We start from the raw sequence: 17,316 nt of genomic DNA, 5'->3' as shown, positions 1-17,316 counted from the left end.
TGGCCAAAGTAGGGGGGAGGGGGGCGGGGAATCAGGTAATTCCTGCATGGTCTACTAGGCAATGCCCAGCACTTCATTAACGTAAGGACCCAGTAAGTTCTGTTGTTCATTAAAAAAATAAACTTATTTTCATAAAAAGATGATTCATAGGGCTTATTCAAGGAAACTGGAGGGATCTGAGGTGGAGACTGTTGCTAATGCTTACCAATACCCAACACCCATGCCCGCCTTTTCTCCTGGGCACATCTTCCTGACTCCTTTGCAGTTAGATGGGGCCAGATGACCATCTAGCCATCTAGTCATCAACTAACAATCTAGTTAGTTCTGGCCAATGCACCATGAGTAGAAGTGGGTGATCCTTTTCTTTCCCTTATCTTCTTAGTGATTAAGGAGATGCTGAAGGTTTCAGGGACTGCTGAGTTACAAGACGGATGGAAGTTGAGTCTCTAAGTGGCTGAATGGAGTAGGGTCCTCCACACACACACCAACCTTCCCTAAACTTTGAACTACAATTTGAGAAATAAGGTTATGCTGAGGCTTTGCTCAGCTGTTCATCTACACACACCAATAAAGGTTGACTTCAATGACTATGCCCTTCCTGGAATCATCTTTTCGTGTCATTCTTAGAGGCGATACTGGATTGGGGGACCTCTTCACCCATTTCTCCCATTCAAGTTTTAAAGACCTCATGAGTGCACATGATAGTGGATTTGTTTTTCTCTTTCTGCTCCTTCCTATTTGGAAGAAATCCCTAGTTGGGTGACCTAGGTGGGAACACAGGAGTCTTAAGGGTCAGCTACTGTCTTGTTCCATCCCCTGAAAATTAGAGCCTGGGCCCTTGACAGAGAGTCTTCCAACTGAATGTTGATATCCGAGACTTTAAAGCTTGAGCAAATGAGGCAAAGCAGCAAGGACAATTGAGAAACCAATCTCTGAATCCAGCTTGGCTGAGGTCCTACGCTTGCATTGCCTTGGTTCTTACCCATCTTCCAAGCTTAATTCCCCAGGTAAAACAGATTCCATGAGGTACTTAAACCTCTCCAATAAGCTCTCTTTCTGCTTCTGTTAGCTAGAGTCCATTTCTACATGGACTCTTGTGCCATGTGTTCATGTGTGAGTGTGTATACACATACGCACACAACACAGAATATTCTAGCACCAACAGCAAGTGTTCTTTGCCAGGGAAATCCTTCCAAAACATAAATTGCTTGTAACCTTCTCCTGTTTCAAAAGATTCAATGGTTATCTCTTTCAGGACAAAACCCTCCCTTCTGAGCATGACATCCCGGAAGCCTTTTACCTTGCTTGTTTCCCCTTTCATCACTTCCCCTGTTCTATAGGCTGGACCCTTCGCTTACCATTTCTCCACACCGTCGTACCCACTGTGCACTTGGCCTCTTGTGCCTTTCCCTTTCTTGGCAAGTTCCTGCCTACCCTTCATGCTTTAGCTCAAGGGTGACCTCCACGAAACACGGTCTGGCAGTATTTCCTCTAACACCACATGTATGTGTTTTATTGCCCGAATTACACTTTATTGCAATTGTTCACAAGTTTGTCCTTCTTACTAGGTTACAAACTTCTTCAGGACAGTGTCTGTCTAGTCATCTGTGTTTCAAAGATCTAGGATACTTCTTGGCACACCGTAGATGCTCAATAGCTATTTGTTGACTGAATGAACGAATGAACATGACCTGATGTCTGTGAGGCTCTGATGATTAGCAGAAGAATCCTTCTAAAACGACTGCAATAAAGACTGTGCAGCATTCCAGCCCTGAGTTACCCAAAGGTGGTTTAGAAAACAGAGACACCAGCTATCTTGAAATAATTTTTAATGTTTTAAAATTTAACTAGTGCACACAATACATGTTTTAGCAGTAGAAGAATGAAAATGTGTGTATGGTGTTTAATAAAATTGACATTACAAAACAAGACCATGTTAAGAAAATTCTCAAAAGTAGAAGTAAACATTTCAGTAAAAACCAAGTAAACAACACGCTAAGGGATAGGATTTTAAAATCCTAATAAATGTAGTTGCCTCAATCCAGACTTCAGACATTGAGATTTACTTTGTCACTTAAAAAAATAAAAAAAAAAAAAAGGCAGAATGCCCTTCATTTTAAATGCATTTTTTAAAAATGCACATTGTTTTCCTGCTGGCAACTCAGTATAATCAAGTATATAAGAATACCAGACGTATTCCAATCTGATAATAAAAAAGTGTACCACCTGGTCTTCTGGTTAAACATACAGTTCACCTCAGGAAGCAACAAAAAGTTATGCTACACATTACATTTCTATGTCAGACCCTCCCTGCTGTCCAGGCCCCAAAGTGAACACAGTTGAAAACTACTTCAACTTAAGAGAAAATGAAAACAAAAATCTACAGCACCTTATGGTTTCTAAGCATAGGAAACAGGCAGAATGGAAATACAGGAAGAGGGAAACAATGGGTGAGACCAATGATGTGCTGCTCTTCAGTAAAATTCCATTTATACACAGCTGCTCAAATGGACAGAATGGCTGATTTATGTATTGGTCATGTGAGAAAAAAAACTGACTTTCAAAATTTCCTCAAATTCTGGCAGACCCCTCCAAAATGTAAAGACCGGAGATAATTTACTCACACAATCATTTCCTAGAACTTTATCAAATAATTAGGTAGCACAATAATGGTGAAGGTCCTGGTGAGGAAGAGGAGGTGAGGAAGAAAGGAGCATTATTTTTTACTTCCTACTCACTCTTCCCCATCAGATTACTAAGGTTCAATGAGTCCTCAGAAAACCAAACAATCAAAATGCATCTCATGCAAATAAAGCACTTTCCAGGCTGAGTCCGTCCAAAAGGTAGTGCTTCACTTAACACTTCGGAAGAAGTATGTAATTCCAGGACAGTATGCAGATTTCTCTAGAATCCTGACAACCAGTGCCATCTTGGCAAAGTTTAATTTAATGCATAAGAATGGCAAATGATGATGATACTTAGAAGAGCATCTTGGTCACAGCAGGTAAGAATTTAATCAGCGCAGAAGGCATTTGCTAGCACATTATATGGTTAAAAATTCCAAAGTTCAACTGTTTCTTTTTCAGACATGAATTTCACTGAGAATGGGGATCTCATTTTATCAATTTTTCTCCTTCTTACAAGTAAAACAATTCAAACCACTCCTGCCTTATGTAAAAATATTAAAATCTTCTATAAACCTTATCAATGGCCTGAGAAATGCAGGGACATTCACGAAGAGATGTGTGCAAAAACTGTTTCCCTCAGAGAGCAGGATAAGTGAGAAGAATCCACCCTCTAGAATAAAATTTTAGAAGGGGTTTGTTTCTATTCTCACTAAATGAACAAGGGAGGTTTTATCTAAAATTTGTATGTAGCTTTAAATATATTTAATACATTGAAATTCTAAACAAATACTGACAATTGGTATCACAAAATGTGATTTGGTATATTTGTAGAATTTGAGGACTTATACTATGTAAGTTTCTATTACACATTAATAAAATTTAATTGTACATTTCAAATACGATTACCCCTTACTTCACATCATTTATTCAGAACATCAATCCCCTTGGTTATGTTCACAACTTTCAACCCTTTAAGAAGATGTACCAAAGTTAAAAAAATCATTAGATTTGATGTGAAATACAACTCCTTATGGGTTGAATGAATAAGCCAGATATATATGCTTAAGAAAACATTTACAAGTATTATATATGTAATATAATTAATTACAAATTGCTTTCTGTTCATTAAAAACATCCTTTTGGACTTGTAGATGGTGCACAAACAGGGTCATTATGACGTGCATGTCTTTGCAATGCTAATATTACTGGATTATACAGATTTGGGCTAACGCTGTGCCACAGACAGGACTGAGAACGTGCCGCACCTGAAATGCCATTGATGGAAACAGACTGGGTACCTAAGTGCTGGGCTTCCAATCTCTTATCCAATGTCAGTTCCTCTTTAGTTAGTAGATGATGAAGCTTCCGCCTTCCCCGTGGCTTCCTCACTGAAGAGCAGCTTTCGAAGTATATTTGCATAAAATGGTCCATACACTTGTTTGTTGAGATTCACAATGTTTGCATATTGCGAGCCTAGCACCTCTAGCTCCTGCTGAATGACAGTGAGGCCTCCTGGCACAGGAGGCATGCATTTTTGAGGGTTTGGCAGACAAAGTAGGCTTTTCATGTATAGCTGGATTCGTTTTTCTGGGGAAAAAGAAAGCATCTTTATCTGTCCCATTATTAAAGCACGTGATTTTGAAAAATGAGAATAGTAATAGTGGTAGGTGGATTGTGGCAACCTTCTCAGTTCTTGACCTCTCCCTATATTCATGCCCTTTCCAAAGCAGCCTTGCAGCTCTTCCCATCAAAGACTGGAGTCTGTTTCCCCATGCCTTGGAGCAGGGATGGCCTTACGACTTGCTTTGGCCAATGCAGAATGTGGCAGAAGTGCTGGTACATGAGTTCCATGCTCAAGAGGCATGGTTTGAACCCACTCTCTCTGCCTACCGCCACCATGTAAACAAGCCTGGGCCTGATGAGGGACCATGTTGAGGGAAGCCCAGTTGTTCCATCTTAGGCCATCCTAGACCAACCTGTAGCCAACCAACTCCCAAGCACCTGAGAGAGCCCAGGCAAGATCAGCAGAGCTAGCCACCCAAGCCACAGCTGACCACAAACGCACGCGTGCGTCCAGCAAGACCAAAAGTACTACCCAGTTGCCCCACAGACTTGTAAGCAATGACAGATGGAGTTTTGGGGTGATTTGTTATGCAGTAATAGCTAGCTAACATAACATGCATAGCATTTTCAGGGTGGGGTGGGGAATCTTTTACAAAAACTCAATGTCCATAATTTTAGTTATGTATCCTAAAGCTGAGTTTGTAAACTGGCACTGCCAGTTTGGTCCACGTAGTTTTTTTTAAAAATAGAAGTCATTTAAAATGAGGGGATTTCACATAGAAAATCAAATTTTTGGTTCTTCCTGAAAAATCTACAGATCTGGCAAACCTGGGGGCCCAAACCGCCACATGGCAAGGGTGAGCACACATCCGAGTTTTCACAGGACAGTTAAAGTTGACACCTGCTGTCCTGGCATAATTAAAAAGAGCACTCTCAAAAGTGTCCTGGGGTGGAAAATAAATTATATGATCAACCCCCATGTGGGCAACAATCTGGAGTCACTAAGGAAGGGCCACCCCAACTGGCACTGCCACCTTCTCCATTCTTCCTGCTTCAGTGCCTCAACGTATCTGCATTTGAGACGACTTCACAAAAGCACGCAAATGCATAAATAAGTGAAGCTGCAGTGGTATTGGACAAATGGTACTGGACAAGCCTGACATGCCCCAGCCCATGCTGCTCCAAGGATGTTCTCTGGCTTTGGGAACAGAAATCTCACAAATAAGGAAGTTTACTAAGGAAAACACACTCCATCGAATACAGATAACTATATTGCTGAAACTTATCTCTAAACACTTCTCCCCAAAATCACACGTTTCAGCCAGACCTGACCTAGACCTCAAAGTCCCCAGTGTCCCATGTCCATATCTTAGCCCAAATTGTTTCCTCTTACTAGAATGCCTTTCCATCTCACCTCAGCTCTGCCCAAGTCGAGAGCATACTTCAGTGCTGACGCTAAAGTCACCTCCTTTCTGTGGTTTTTCCTAGCAACTGTTACACTATCACCCCATATTACTGTTACTTGAGAATTTATCTCTCCCTTCTTAGACAGTGGGCTTTCTAAGGGTTAGGGCTATTTTTTTGTCTTATAATATCCCTGATGTGGCAGGCACGTCATAAATGCTGCTTGAATTAAAGTGACATTGGAATGAAAAAGGTCTATAAAGATAAACCCCAAACTGAAAGCAATGGGAGCCAGAGAGGAATGGGGGTGGGGAAGGCAGTCAAGATGACCTGGGCCTTAACCATAATTTGTCAACAAGAGGAAATTATTCATGGATGTATCACTTGTATAACTGAAAATTACTTTTTAAAAATGCAGGTGGCTATTAGCATGCAAATAATTTACACAGCAGATAATCCATAGATCATTTTTACATGGTTTTGGTATATACTTGAAAAAAAATGGTTTGAAGGAAAACTCCCTCTCTAATTACCTTTTTTAATGGCTAAGAACACAGTGGGAGTTGTAATTCCATTGTAAACAAACAGCACATCAACTAAGAACAAAAGAAGGCAGACTGTGGGTACCATGAACTACAGGGGAGGAAAGCCAGGGGTAAATTGGAGCCCTTCTTCTGTCCCAGGGATCCCTCTAAGTGCTTAATGTATTTCAGCTCCTCTGCAGGCAGAGAATTAAGAGGAAACTGTCTACTAAATTCCCCGTTAGGCTGGCTGCTCGACTCTCAGAAGCTGGGTCTATTTTCATCACAGATATGGTCCAAACACTTTTCACAAGGCTGTTTAAAGGATGAAACTTTTTCAAAACTGTTATTATGCTGACAAGTGGTTCTATCTCCTCTGTGGATGAGTCAGTTTTTAGGCCAAGACTAAGGTGACAGAAGCGTCTGTCCATTTAGAAGCAGCCAAACCGAGCCCCTGCCAAAGACGTGCCCTTGGCTTCCAGAGCCCAGGGAGGGACGCTCAAGTGAGTCATTCAAGTTGCTAGGCAACAATACTTTGAATGAGGTTACAAAATACTTCCAGTTTGCAAAAGAACAGGAAACTTGGACTGGGGAGAGCTGGGTGGAAAAAAGTTGCTTGACTGGATTTTAAGAGGCCACCTCGGGGTGGGGCATCTCCTGGACCCCAGCTTCCCTCTCCCTTGATATTGCAAGTACTTCCCTGATCTAAACCAAGGGCATGGAGGACACCCGATGCTCTGGCCACCCTGCCAATGAGCAGCAGGGCTCCAGCTTTGACTGTAGTGCCCATTAGAGCAGTTAAAAATATGAGTCAGAGAGGCTCAGGAAGAAGCCATACTCTGCAACCTGCTAGCTATGCGACCTCAGGTGAGAGTTACTTAACTGCTCTAAGTCTCCATGCATTCACCCATTCCACAGATATTTATTAAAGGTCATCTCTGGGCCCAGCGTGGTGTGGGGAAATAGCAGTGAGCAAATATGCACCCCGTCCTCGTGAGGCCTGTGCACTAGTGGGGGGTCTCTTGGTACGGGGCAGAGACTGCAGACGGCCTGCCCCTCTTTCTCTGGGGAATACCGTCTCCCAGGTGTTAGCGTACAGCTGGAGACTACAGGCCATGAGATGCATGTCGGCAGTGAGGTTACGCAGGGAAGGGCTCAGCCACAGGCAGCTGCAGTTATGCTGTGTGTGTTACTGTTTTCACCCGTCACCCCTCAGCAGCCCACATGCTACACACCAGACGGCTCTTTTCTTGGGGGTGGGGTTGCAGCCTAGAGCTATTAAGTGGCCTGGGTGGCCTAGATCTCCAGCATCCCGTGTCCCCAGGGATAAGAATGAGAGAAACTATTTAAGAGCCTCAACTAAATAATAACAAGTACTTGTATTCTAATCTGTACTTTGAAAACGTGCAGATTAGTCCTGGAATGTTAGTATATTCGAATGCCACACTCTTTCCTCTGTCTGGTCCATTCCTCACCCTCTGCAGTAGACACTTGCTTTGTGTCCCACATCGCCCTCTTCCTTTCTTAAGGCCACAGCACCCTGATCTTGTTTGGGGGAAAACGATCTCTTCCCTAGTTTCAGACCAGGTGTTACAGGTAAAGCTGACTCACCAGGAACTGAACACCTCTCAAGTTTAAGTTTCTTCCCCTCTGGCCACCATGACTGAGTCAACAATGGGACATGACCACCATCTGGAGTCAATGAGACTCGATTCTGGGGTCACTGTCTGAGCTAAGAGGGGAGGGAAACTGACTCCTTTTTTTTTTTTTTTTTTTTTTTTGGCTTGACCTAAACACAGAAAGATGTAGGCTGGAGCTGAAGTCATCTTGCTGTGCTGGGAAGAGACTATCTGTGGAGACAGCCAGCCCAGAGAAAGGCAGTGCTGAGGGACCAAAGTGGGGAAACCAGCGCCCAGGACATAGTTTAAGCTCTGACTAAGCTGTACCAGCAGCCAATCCCACCCTGCTCTTTTCTGTTATATGAGCAAATACATTCCCTTTTTGCTTAAGCCACTTTAGAAGCTTAGGTTCTCTGTCACAAGTAATAGAAAAAGTCCTAACTGATACATTCTCCCCAACTCACCAATACAACTTGACCTTAAGATATTCATTTTCTTAGCAATCAAGTACAAAAAAAAGTCTACCCACTATGCCTCTCAGTTCCAGTGTCTTTTTAACTCTTTGTCTCTCTAAGCCTGACCAACATAGGGGCCTCAGCTCACACAGGTTAGCTTCCAGCAAAGCCCGTGTCTACTTTCTGTGAACATACTGCCAGCTGGTTTGGATTGCTCTATTGATCTAGGAATTTAACATTACTGGCAGCATGATGTTATTTTCTTCATAAAAACCTAGCAGCTGGGTAGTAAGGTAGAAGGCTCTGAAACATCCCCCCACTCTGCTACATATATACACAGAAGCAGCAATGAGTCCCAAACCTTTGAAAATATTAATGCTTTCTTCATATTTTCAATATTTATTCACTCACCAAAAGAAGCAGGTAATCTGTTTAAGACTAAAATTTGACTGACACTTAACATTAGCCCAAACCAGCATGGTAAAGCAAATTGGAATTGAAGCAGAAACCAGTAAAAACATGAAGACTCACCAATCAAGGACCAGATAGGATTGTCCTCCTCTTCGATGCTTGAGAACTGACCTAAAAGATTAGCTTGAACCTCAGCATTTAGATAAGGTAAACCTCTCTCCATCAGGGTCTTGTTTACCTCAACACAAGTCTGAACACCAATAGAATTTAGGACTTCCTTCAAGTTAAAGGTCCTACAAAACATGAAACAAAAATCCCATCAGGGATAGTTTTTATTTAGCAGGATTTTTGTTGTTGTTTTAAAAATATACCAACTTATTTATTTCAAATGTCTACCAATTTTCCCCTATACAGACAATAATTACTTCTATTAGAATGAGCTTAGAAAATAGTAACTCCTCCCAACCATCCTTTATATGTAGCAGATTTGTAAATGCTTAAAACCACTCAATTCTGTGGGTAATGTTTAAATAGGAAAGCACAGACAGAAAAATGTGGTCCCTGAAAATAAGTCTGCAACCCCATCTTCAAGCAGGGCTATCAGAAAGGGAAAGAGTAAGTTCTTTAAAAAGTAACCTATTTCCTTCTTAAAATAAACCCTCTGGTCTGAGTGGATTCATTCATAGATTTTTTTTTTGAATGTGCTTGGAAAATGAGGTACGATCAATTCCTTTATCCATGCCTGAGCAGTAAATCTCTAACACCAATCAAAAACAAGAAATGAAGATATTCAGAAGCCAATACCATAAAGACAGGTTACCTAAAACTCTTGACCTATCATGATGAAAGGTAAGAAACTCCTTCTCATTGTTACTTTCAAGTAACTGATCAGTAATCCCAAATATATACAGTCCAGAAAATTGTAAAAAGTAGTTAGTGGTGGGTTATTTAACAGGTAAGGAAAGAGGTGTAATTAGAAACAGCGTTTGTTGGATCCGCACTATTGGGGAATGATGATGGAAAATTGCTGCTCACTAGTCAGAAAGGGTCTTTAAGACAACTTTGTGCAAAATGGGAATTAAAGGATAAGAGATGGGGGGATGGGGTGGGGGGAATTAGACAAAACAATAATATAATCAGATAGGCAGAACAACTATAAAGAAGATGACTTAACAACTAAGTAGTTATTAAAAGCTAACGTTTATCAAGCACTTACCATGTGCCAGACACCAGCCCTAAGTGCTTCACACAAGTTATCTTAAGTTTCCATTAACTCTAAGGTAGGTACAATTATTCCCTTCTTACAAATGAGGAGGTGAGACTCAGAGTGATTCAGGATCTTATTCAATGGTACATAACAAGTCAGTAGCATAGCTAGGATTTAAACCCTGGTATGTCTGACCCCAAAGCCTGTCCTCTAAGTAACCATTTTGCTATGTGCTTTATAGTAATACTTAAGCAGTACTGGGGGTTCACTAAAGGCTTAATAAATTAGAATTCCTGGAAAATAATGGTTACGCAGTGTGGGAAAATGCTAAGATAAGATTTATTGCAAAACCAGAGCCAGGGCAGCTGTCTTTTTATTATAGGTCTTGGGTCCTGGAATGTGAAATAAAAGAGCAAGTTAGCACCAGGATCAGTAGAAAGGGCAGGGCCTTGACACAGGCCAGGGTTCAGGCCTTGGCTTGTCCTTTTCTTGGTGTGCAGCCCAAGGCAAATCCTATTCTCTCTCTGAGCTTCAGGTCAACATGAGAACTTTGGATGCTATAACCACTTGGGCTTCTTTTGGCTTTTAATACTCTAGGATTTTATCAAGTCATTTATGTGCTCTCTAAGTAATGGGCAAGAGGATGGGAGGTTGGGTGTATCTCCCTTCAAAGAGAGGAATAAAGTCCCTGAAAACACCTGAAAGGGGAACCAGCAAGAGGAGCTGACCCCTATGAGACTCATGGAAACATCTGGCCATTGGCTAAGACTAGGAATTTTCTAACTTGGACAGGATTCCCCATAGGATGATCAACATGCAAAATTGAAATGGGATTCTAGTATTCAATGAAGGTTTGATACTGGGAAATGAATTTGGCAAAAACAAAACTTTCACTGGACTTGCAGAGCATCTCTGAAGGACAGAGATGTCACCACTCTGAAGATTTCACAGAGGCTGGATCAGCGAAGCTGGTAAACATTTCATGGCAGAAAACCTATGGAGTTGGAACAATTGAATCGGAAAGCCTCTTTGATAGGGTGTTCTAAACACTGAGCACGGTGGATTTCTGCATTTTGTTGGTTTTTTCCACAACACTGTCAAAGAAGAGCTTTTGCACACACCCATCCTAAGTGGAAACACTATACTCACCCTGGCACTTGTTATGGAAAAGACCTTTCCTTTCCTATGATGGGACATCTAAGCCTTCAGTGATATTAAGAGAAATTCTAAAAGAAGAAGGTGTGAGCTAAGCTTCTCTAAAGCACAGTCCTGAATATCACATCCAGATGTCAAAGTTATTCACATTCTCTGAAACACATGCAGACCCTGAATACAAGGCAGAGCAGATAAAAATGCTTGGAACTTACTCTTTGTTCATGCCTTCAAGTAGAACAGCTGAAATCTTTTTTAGCCTGATTGCAAGCTCAGGTAGGCCTTCTGTAATAGCACCCACCATGTTGTTGGTGATTAGGGACAGGCAGGCAATCATTTTCAGTTGATTCAGCTTTTCTGTCAGTTCCTGAAGACGTGCTCCATCTGTCATGAGTGTCTAGCATGTTTATTTAAAATGTAAAAATAGTAAGGGAAGCTCAATACCATGAACTTGTAAAATAAGCAATGTTACATCCAAACCCCCCATTTTTATCTGATTTCAGTAAAGTCATTAAATCACATACAACACAGACAGACCAGCTGATTCACAGTTTGAACTTAAGAATTAGAATACTGGAAAACTTGAGTGAAGGAAAAAAAAAATCACTCACCTCTGGTAATTCTTTTTTCTGATAATCCCACTGTAACAATTTCAAATAACTATTATTTAGCACCAATGTAGGGCTCAGTCTTGGCCTGGAGCAGTTTTTGGCCCCGGGAGTTAAAGCAGTCTCAGAAAGAGAAAGTAATTCTTCATGTACAGATTCTTTTATCCATTCTGTAGTTTGATCAAGAGCACCTGCAAGTGCAAAGGCCACATATTTGTCCTACAGCTGATGGATTCCTTCATTTGTGCATTCTACATGACAGATGTCAGGTTAGGTGCTGGGCATGAATGACAAGACAGCCATGGCCCTCAGGGAGCTGAGCTTAGAGTCCAGATGGGCAGACAGACCTGTAAGCTCACAATTACAGCAGAATACAGTGAATACTAGAAGACACAGCAGGAGTGGAGGGAGGAGAGGCTGTCCAGGACAGACTGTAAGAGGAAGAATTCCGTAAGTGACACTTCAGGATACAAGGCAAACAGAGAAAAGAGCTGTCACTCCAGGCTAGGAGAAGAGCCCACACAAAGACCCGGAATAGTGAGAAAATATGGTAATTTGGATGCTACAAGCAAATCTGTACTGCTGGTCTATAAAGAACTAGGCAGGAGAAGAGTGGCAGCGGATGGCATCAGATGGATAGACAGGCCAGCTCACACATGACCTGAGTCTTGTGCAGAGAAGGTATTTAGATTAAAGGCATTGATGATTAAACATTTTTGGGTTCCAGACCCCTCGGAGGGTCTGAATAGCGAGAGCTATGCCTTTCCCAGCATGCTGGTGTGCACACTTTATTTTACTTCAGACCCAGTTCTAAGGTTTCCCCCTAGAAATAAATTGCTTTTTATACCACATTTCTTATAAAATTTTGTATTTGGTGGAATTCATAAGGTGGCAACTGCTTAAAAATGCAGACTGAACACAGGTGCAGATTTTTTAAAAAGACCCAGAGAACAAAATAAAGACTAGTCACCCTGAAAACAGGGGTAATTTATGAGCAGCTCCATTTGCCACACTTAAGCAACACCACCCCCAGAATTTCACAACTTTGTTTCTCCTCAGTTGGCAAATGTTGTTCTTGGTTTTCCCAGTTCTGTTTATAAAGATATAAAAGACTTGCAGTCTTTTATTTAAAAGGTACCCCACAGACAGAAACAGTGGAAACCATCATGGATATAATTACAATATGGCGGTAATAAGCATTTATGCTGCAAGTTTAATCATTTACAGCTGACAGATTTAAAAGCCCATTTCTTTATCTCAAACAAAAGCAACAGGGTAGCATAGAGGTTCTCAATCCTGGCTGATTGTAGAATCACCTGGGGAACTTTAAAAAGAAAGAAATGTGATCTTGGGCACTGGCTCCTGGAGATTTTGATTTAATCAGTCTGAGATGGGGCTCAGGCAACTGTGTTGAAACGCCCTAGGTGATCCTAATATGTAGCCAAAATTGAGTACAACTAGTAAAGCAGAAAGAGCATGAGTTTAGGGGGAAACATGGGCTTTTCTCTAAGGGATCCGTTGAGATTTCACTCCCACAGGCTAGTACACTTACTGTTCTATGTGGCTCCAAAATCGAGGTCAACCCTATGAGGCACTGGTACCCTCGGTTTTTCATATGGAAAAGAGCCTCTCCATTCATTTCTTCAATGACAACTGAGCACCTACTATACACCAGATACTATACCAAGTGCAGAGAATTCACAGATGAGTAAACACAGTCCCTATACTCAAAAACCTCCTTATCTACCAGGAGAGAGAAACAGAACAATAGGCAATGGTTTTACAGGGGCATTTACCTAAGAATTTCTCAGGGGCAGTGGAGGCCCAAGAGCACTTCCCCACCAATATATGTTCCTGTTTCCTGCCAGGAAGGCTTGGCCTAACCCCCCTGAAACTATCTCTGGTTCTCTCAATCCATATCCTGCCAGTCCTTAGTGGTCCAGCCTCTTCCTGTGGGAAGCCTTTCTTGATTGTATGGACCCATCCTTATCACTGCCTTCTTTTTTTTAATATAAATGTATTTATTTATTTATTTATTTTATTTATTTATTATTTGTGGCTGCATTGGGTCTTCGTTGCTGCGCGGGCTTTCTCTAGTTGGGGCGAGCGGGGGCTACTCTTCGTTGCGGTGCATGGGCTTCTCATTGCAGTGGCCTCTCTTGTTGCGGAGCACGGGCTCCAGGTGCACGGGCTTCAGTAGTTGTGGCGCACAGGCTTAGGTGCTCCGCGGCATGTGGGATCATCCTGGACCAGGGCTTGAACCCATGTCCCCTGCACTGGCAGGCGGATTCTTAACCACTGTGCCACCAGGGAAGCCCTATCACTGCCTTCTTGAGGCACGTCTGCCTTTGAATTTTTGATCTGGCTGTCATTTCTCTTAAATAGCTGACCTGAAAAACAGCTTCTCTATTTATTATTATTATTAGTTATTAGGGCTTCCCTGGTGGCGCAGTGGTTGAGAGTTTGCCTGCCGATGCAGGGGACACGGGTTCGTGCCCCGGTCTGGGAAGATCCCATATGCCGCGGAGCGGCTGGGCCCGTGAGCCATGGCCGCTGAGCCTGCGCATCCGGAGCCTGTGCTCCGCAACGGGAGAGGCCACAACAGTGAGAGGCCCGCGTACCACACACACACACACACAAAAAGTTATTAAATAGTTCATGCGCCTTTAATATTACTAGTGATATGAAAATGAGACTCCTTGAGCGTCCAAGCCTATGACGTTTATTTTTTATATAGCTTTGCCTTGACTTAGCTCATAGCACAACCTGATAGGTGTGTGAGATATCTGGCCTTGTCTTGGCAGACCCCGTTGCATTGGAAACTAATCAAACATTTTTCCAGTGGTACTTGTCACTTAGTAGGTTCTCAAAAAGCCTCTGCTCTCTATACCTGGCATGAGAGACCCAGTAGGTTTCCTATTTAATTCACCATCTCTGGAGGTAAGCATGGGCTTAAGTACTGACTCAGATTGATTTGGTCCTATATGCCTGAAGATATCTTTCCCTTCAACTGTCATGCAGTAAAATGTTTACTAATATACACTGTGCATGCAAATCAAACTAGAAGACACAGGGTGTTTTAACTCTTTCAGAAAGCAGAGGAGGGAACACTTCCTAATTTATCTTATGAGGGCAGCTTTGCTCTGACACCAAAACCAAGCAATGGCATTACAAGAAAAGAAAATTACAGGGGGACATCTTTCATAAATACAGATGTAAAAATCCTTAGGGAAGCATTAGAAAGGCAATAAGATAAAGATAATATACCAGGGCCAAGTGAGTGGATAAACATCTCAGGATTGCAAGCTTGGTTTAACACTAGAAAAAAAATCAGTCACTCTAATTCGCCACATTAACACAATCAAGGAGAAGAAAAATATGACCAATTGAGTAAATGCAGAAAAAGCATGTGAACAAATTTAATATGTGACCTATTTCGATAAAAATTCTCAACAAACTAGAAATAGAAGAACACTTCCTTAACCCCAAAAAATGACATCTATGAGAAGCTGCGGCTAACATCATACTTAATGGTCAAACAATAAACATTCTTCTGCTAGAAAAGCAAGGATGCCCTTTCTCATGACTTCTATTCAACATTTGATTGGAGGTCCCAGTCAGTGCAATAAGATAATCCAAAGAAATAAAAGGCAACATGATTGTATATACTATAGAAAAACCTAAGGAATACTCCAAAAAGCTATTAGAATTAATAAGTTAATTTAGCAAGGTCTCAGGATGCAAAGTTGATCCTCAAAAATCAATTATATTTCTCTATGCTAGAAAACAAAAAGTTTTATAAAATAGCATTTATAACACCAGAAGAACATAATATGAGATTAAATTTAACAAAATAGGAGCTTCCCTGGTGACGCAGAGGTTAAGAATCTGCCTGCCAATGCAGGGGACACAGGTTTGATCCCCAGTCTGGGAAGATCCCACAGGCCGTGGAGCAACTAAGCCCGCAAGCCACAACTACTGAGCCTGCGTGCCGCAACTACTGAAGTCCGTGCACCTAGAGCCCATGCTCTGCATGCAACAAGAGAAGCCACTGCAATGAGAAGCCTGCACACCACAATGAAGAGCAGCCCCCGCTCACTGCAGCTAGAGAAACCCTGCACGCAGCAATGAAGACCCAATGCAGCCAAAAATAAATAAATAAAATAAATTAAAAAACAAAATTACAAGACCAGTACACCAAAACTAAAATATTGCTGAAATAAATTAAAGATTTAAGCAGAGATATTGAGTTCACAGATCGGTAGACTCAACATTATTAAGATGTCAATTCAACATAATTCCAATCACCATCCCAGCTGGCTTTTTTGCAGAACGAGATAAACTAATTAAAAAATGCATATGGAAATTCAAAGGACCTAAAATAGGCAAAACAATTTTGAAAAAGAATGAAGTTGGAAGACTAACACTATCTGACTTCAAGACTTAGCCTCAGTAACCAGGATAGTGTGGTATCAGCTAAGAGTAGAAATACAGATCAATGGAAAAGACTAGAGAGTCTAATAAAAAGGAATGAAGTATTGATATGTGCTACAACATGGGTAAATCTTTAAAACACAATACTAAGTGGAAGAAACCAGACACAAAAAGCTATGTATTATATGATTCCATTTATATGAAATGTCCTGAACTGTCAAATCCATAGAGACAGAAAGTAGAACTGTGGTTGTCAAGGGCTAAGGGAAGGGAGGAATGAGTCTGGGGTTTATTCTGGAAGCATGAAAATCTTATGGAATTAAATACTGGTGATGGTTGCAGAACCTTGTGAAAATATTAAAACACACTGAGTTATACACTTTTAAAATTTAATTTTATGGTATGTAAATTATATCTCAATTTAAAAAAGGAATAAAGAGTTCAGAAATAGAATCACAAATGTATGGTCAATTGATTTTCAACAAAAATGCCAAAGCAATTCAAAGGAGAAAAGATAGTCTTTTTCAACAAATAGTTCTAGAATTGGATATATGAATGGAAAATTTTGAACCTTGAAATATATTGCCTTGAAATGATTCATAAGCCTAAAAGTCTAAAACTTCTAGAAGAAACATACAAAAAAAAATCTTCATGACCTTAGGATATACATAGATTTTGTAAACAATTCACTGAATGCACAAACCATAGAAGAAAATTTTGATTATTTGCACTTCATCAAAATAAAAAACTTCTTCTTTTCAAAGGATAGAGTTAAGAGAATGAAAAATGCAAGCCACAGATGGGAAGAAAGTTTCACGACACAAAAATCTGACACGGGACTTGCTTCCACAATATATAAAGATCTCTTCAAATCAATAATAAGACAACCCAATTTAAAAATAGGTGAAAGATTTGAACAGACACTTCACTTAAGAAGGTAAATAAATGGCCATTTAGCATATAAAAAGATGCTAAACATCATTAGTCATCAGGGAAATTATATTAAAACCACATGAGATACTTTCACATTCTCTATAAATATATATAGGGTAAAATTTAAAAGACTGATAATACCTAGTGTTGGTGAAAATGTAAAGCAGTTGGAACTCTCAAACACTGATGGTGAGTATAAAATGGCACAACTACATTGGAAAATAATTGGCCGTTTTTTCTAAAATTAACCATATATTTACCACATGACTCAGCCATTCCACTCCTAGGTGTTTATCCAAGAAAATGAAAACACATGCCCACACAAAGACTGGTACACAAATGTTCACAGAAGCTTTATTCATAGTAGCCTAAAACCAGAAAC

The 17,316-nt window shown here is 40.9% G+C and overlaps 1 protein-coding gene across 9 annotated transcripts in view; it reads right to left on the bottom strand.

The window, feature by feature from the left end:
* Positions 1-1,812: 1,812 nt before the first annotated feature.
* Positions 1,813-17,316, bottom strand: part of TCP11L2 (t-complex 11 like 2) — a 40,594-nt gene continuing 25,090 nt past the window's right edge. For all 9 annotated transcript variants that reach the window (XM_028490538.2, XM_028490534.2, XM_007100961.4 and 6 more), the window contains 4 exons: positions 11,571-11,758; positions 11,175-11,356; positions 8,721-8,893; positions 1,813-4,214 (listed from right to left, as the gene is read on the bottom strand). In XM_028490538.2, the coding sequence (XP_028346339.1) occupies positions 3,970-4,214; positions 8,721-8,893; positions 11,175-11,356; positions 11,571-11,758 (788 nt within the window). In that variant the 3' untranslated portion in view covers positions 1,813-3,969. The remainder of the gene's footprint in view (positions 4,215-8,720; positions 8,894-11,174; positions 11,357-11,570; positions 11,759-17,316) is intronic.

Source organism: Physeter macrocephalus, chromosome 6 (genome assembly GCF_002837175.3).
Source record: "Physeter macrocephalus isolate SW-GA chromosome 6, ASM283717v5, whole genome shotgun sequence".
NCBI lineage: Eukaryota > Metazoa > Chordata > Mammalia > Artiodactyla > Physeteridae > Physeter > Physeter macrocephalus.
The sequence above is the reverse complement of the archived record's forward strand: the minus strand, read 5'-3'. Positions and strand labels throughout refer to the sequence as shown.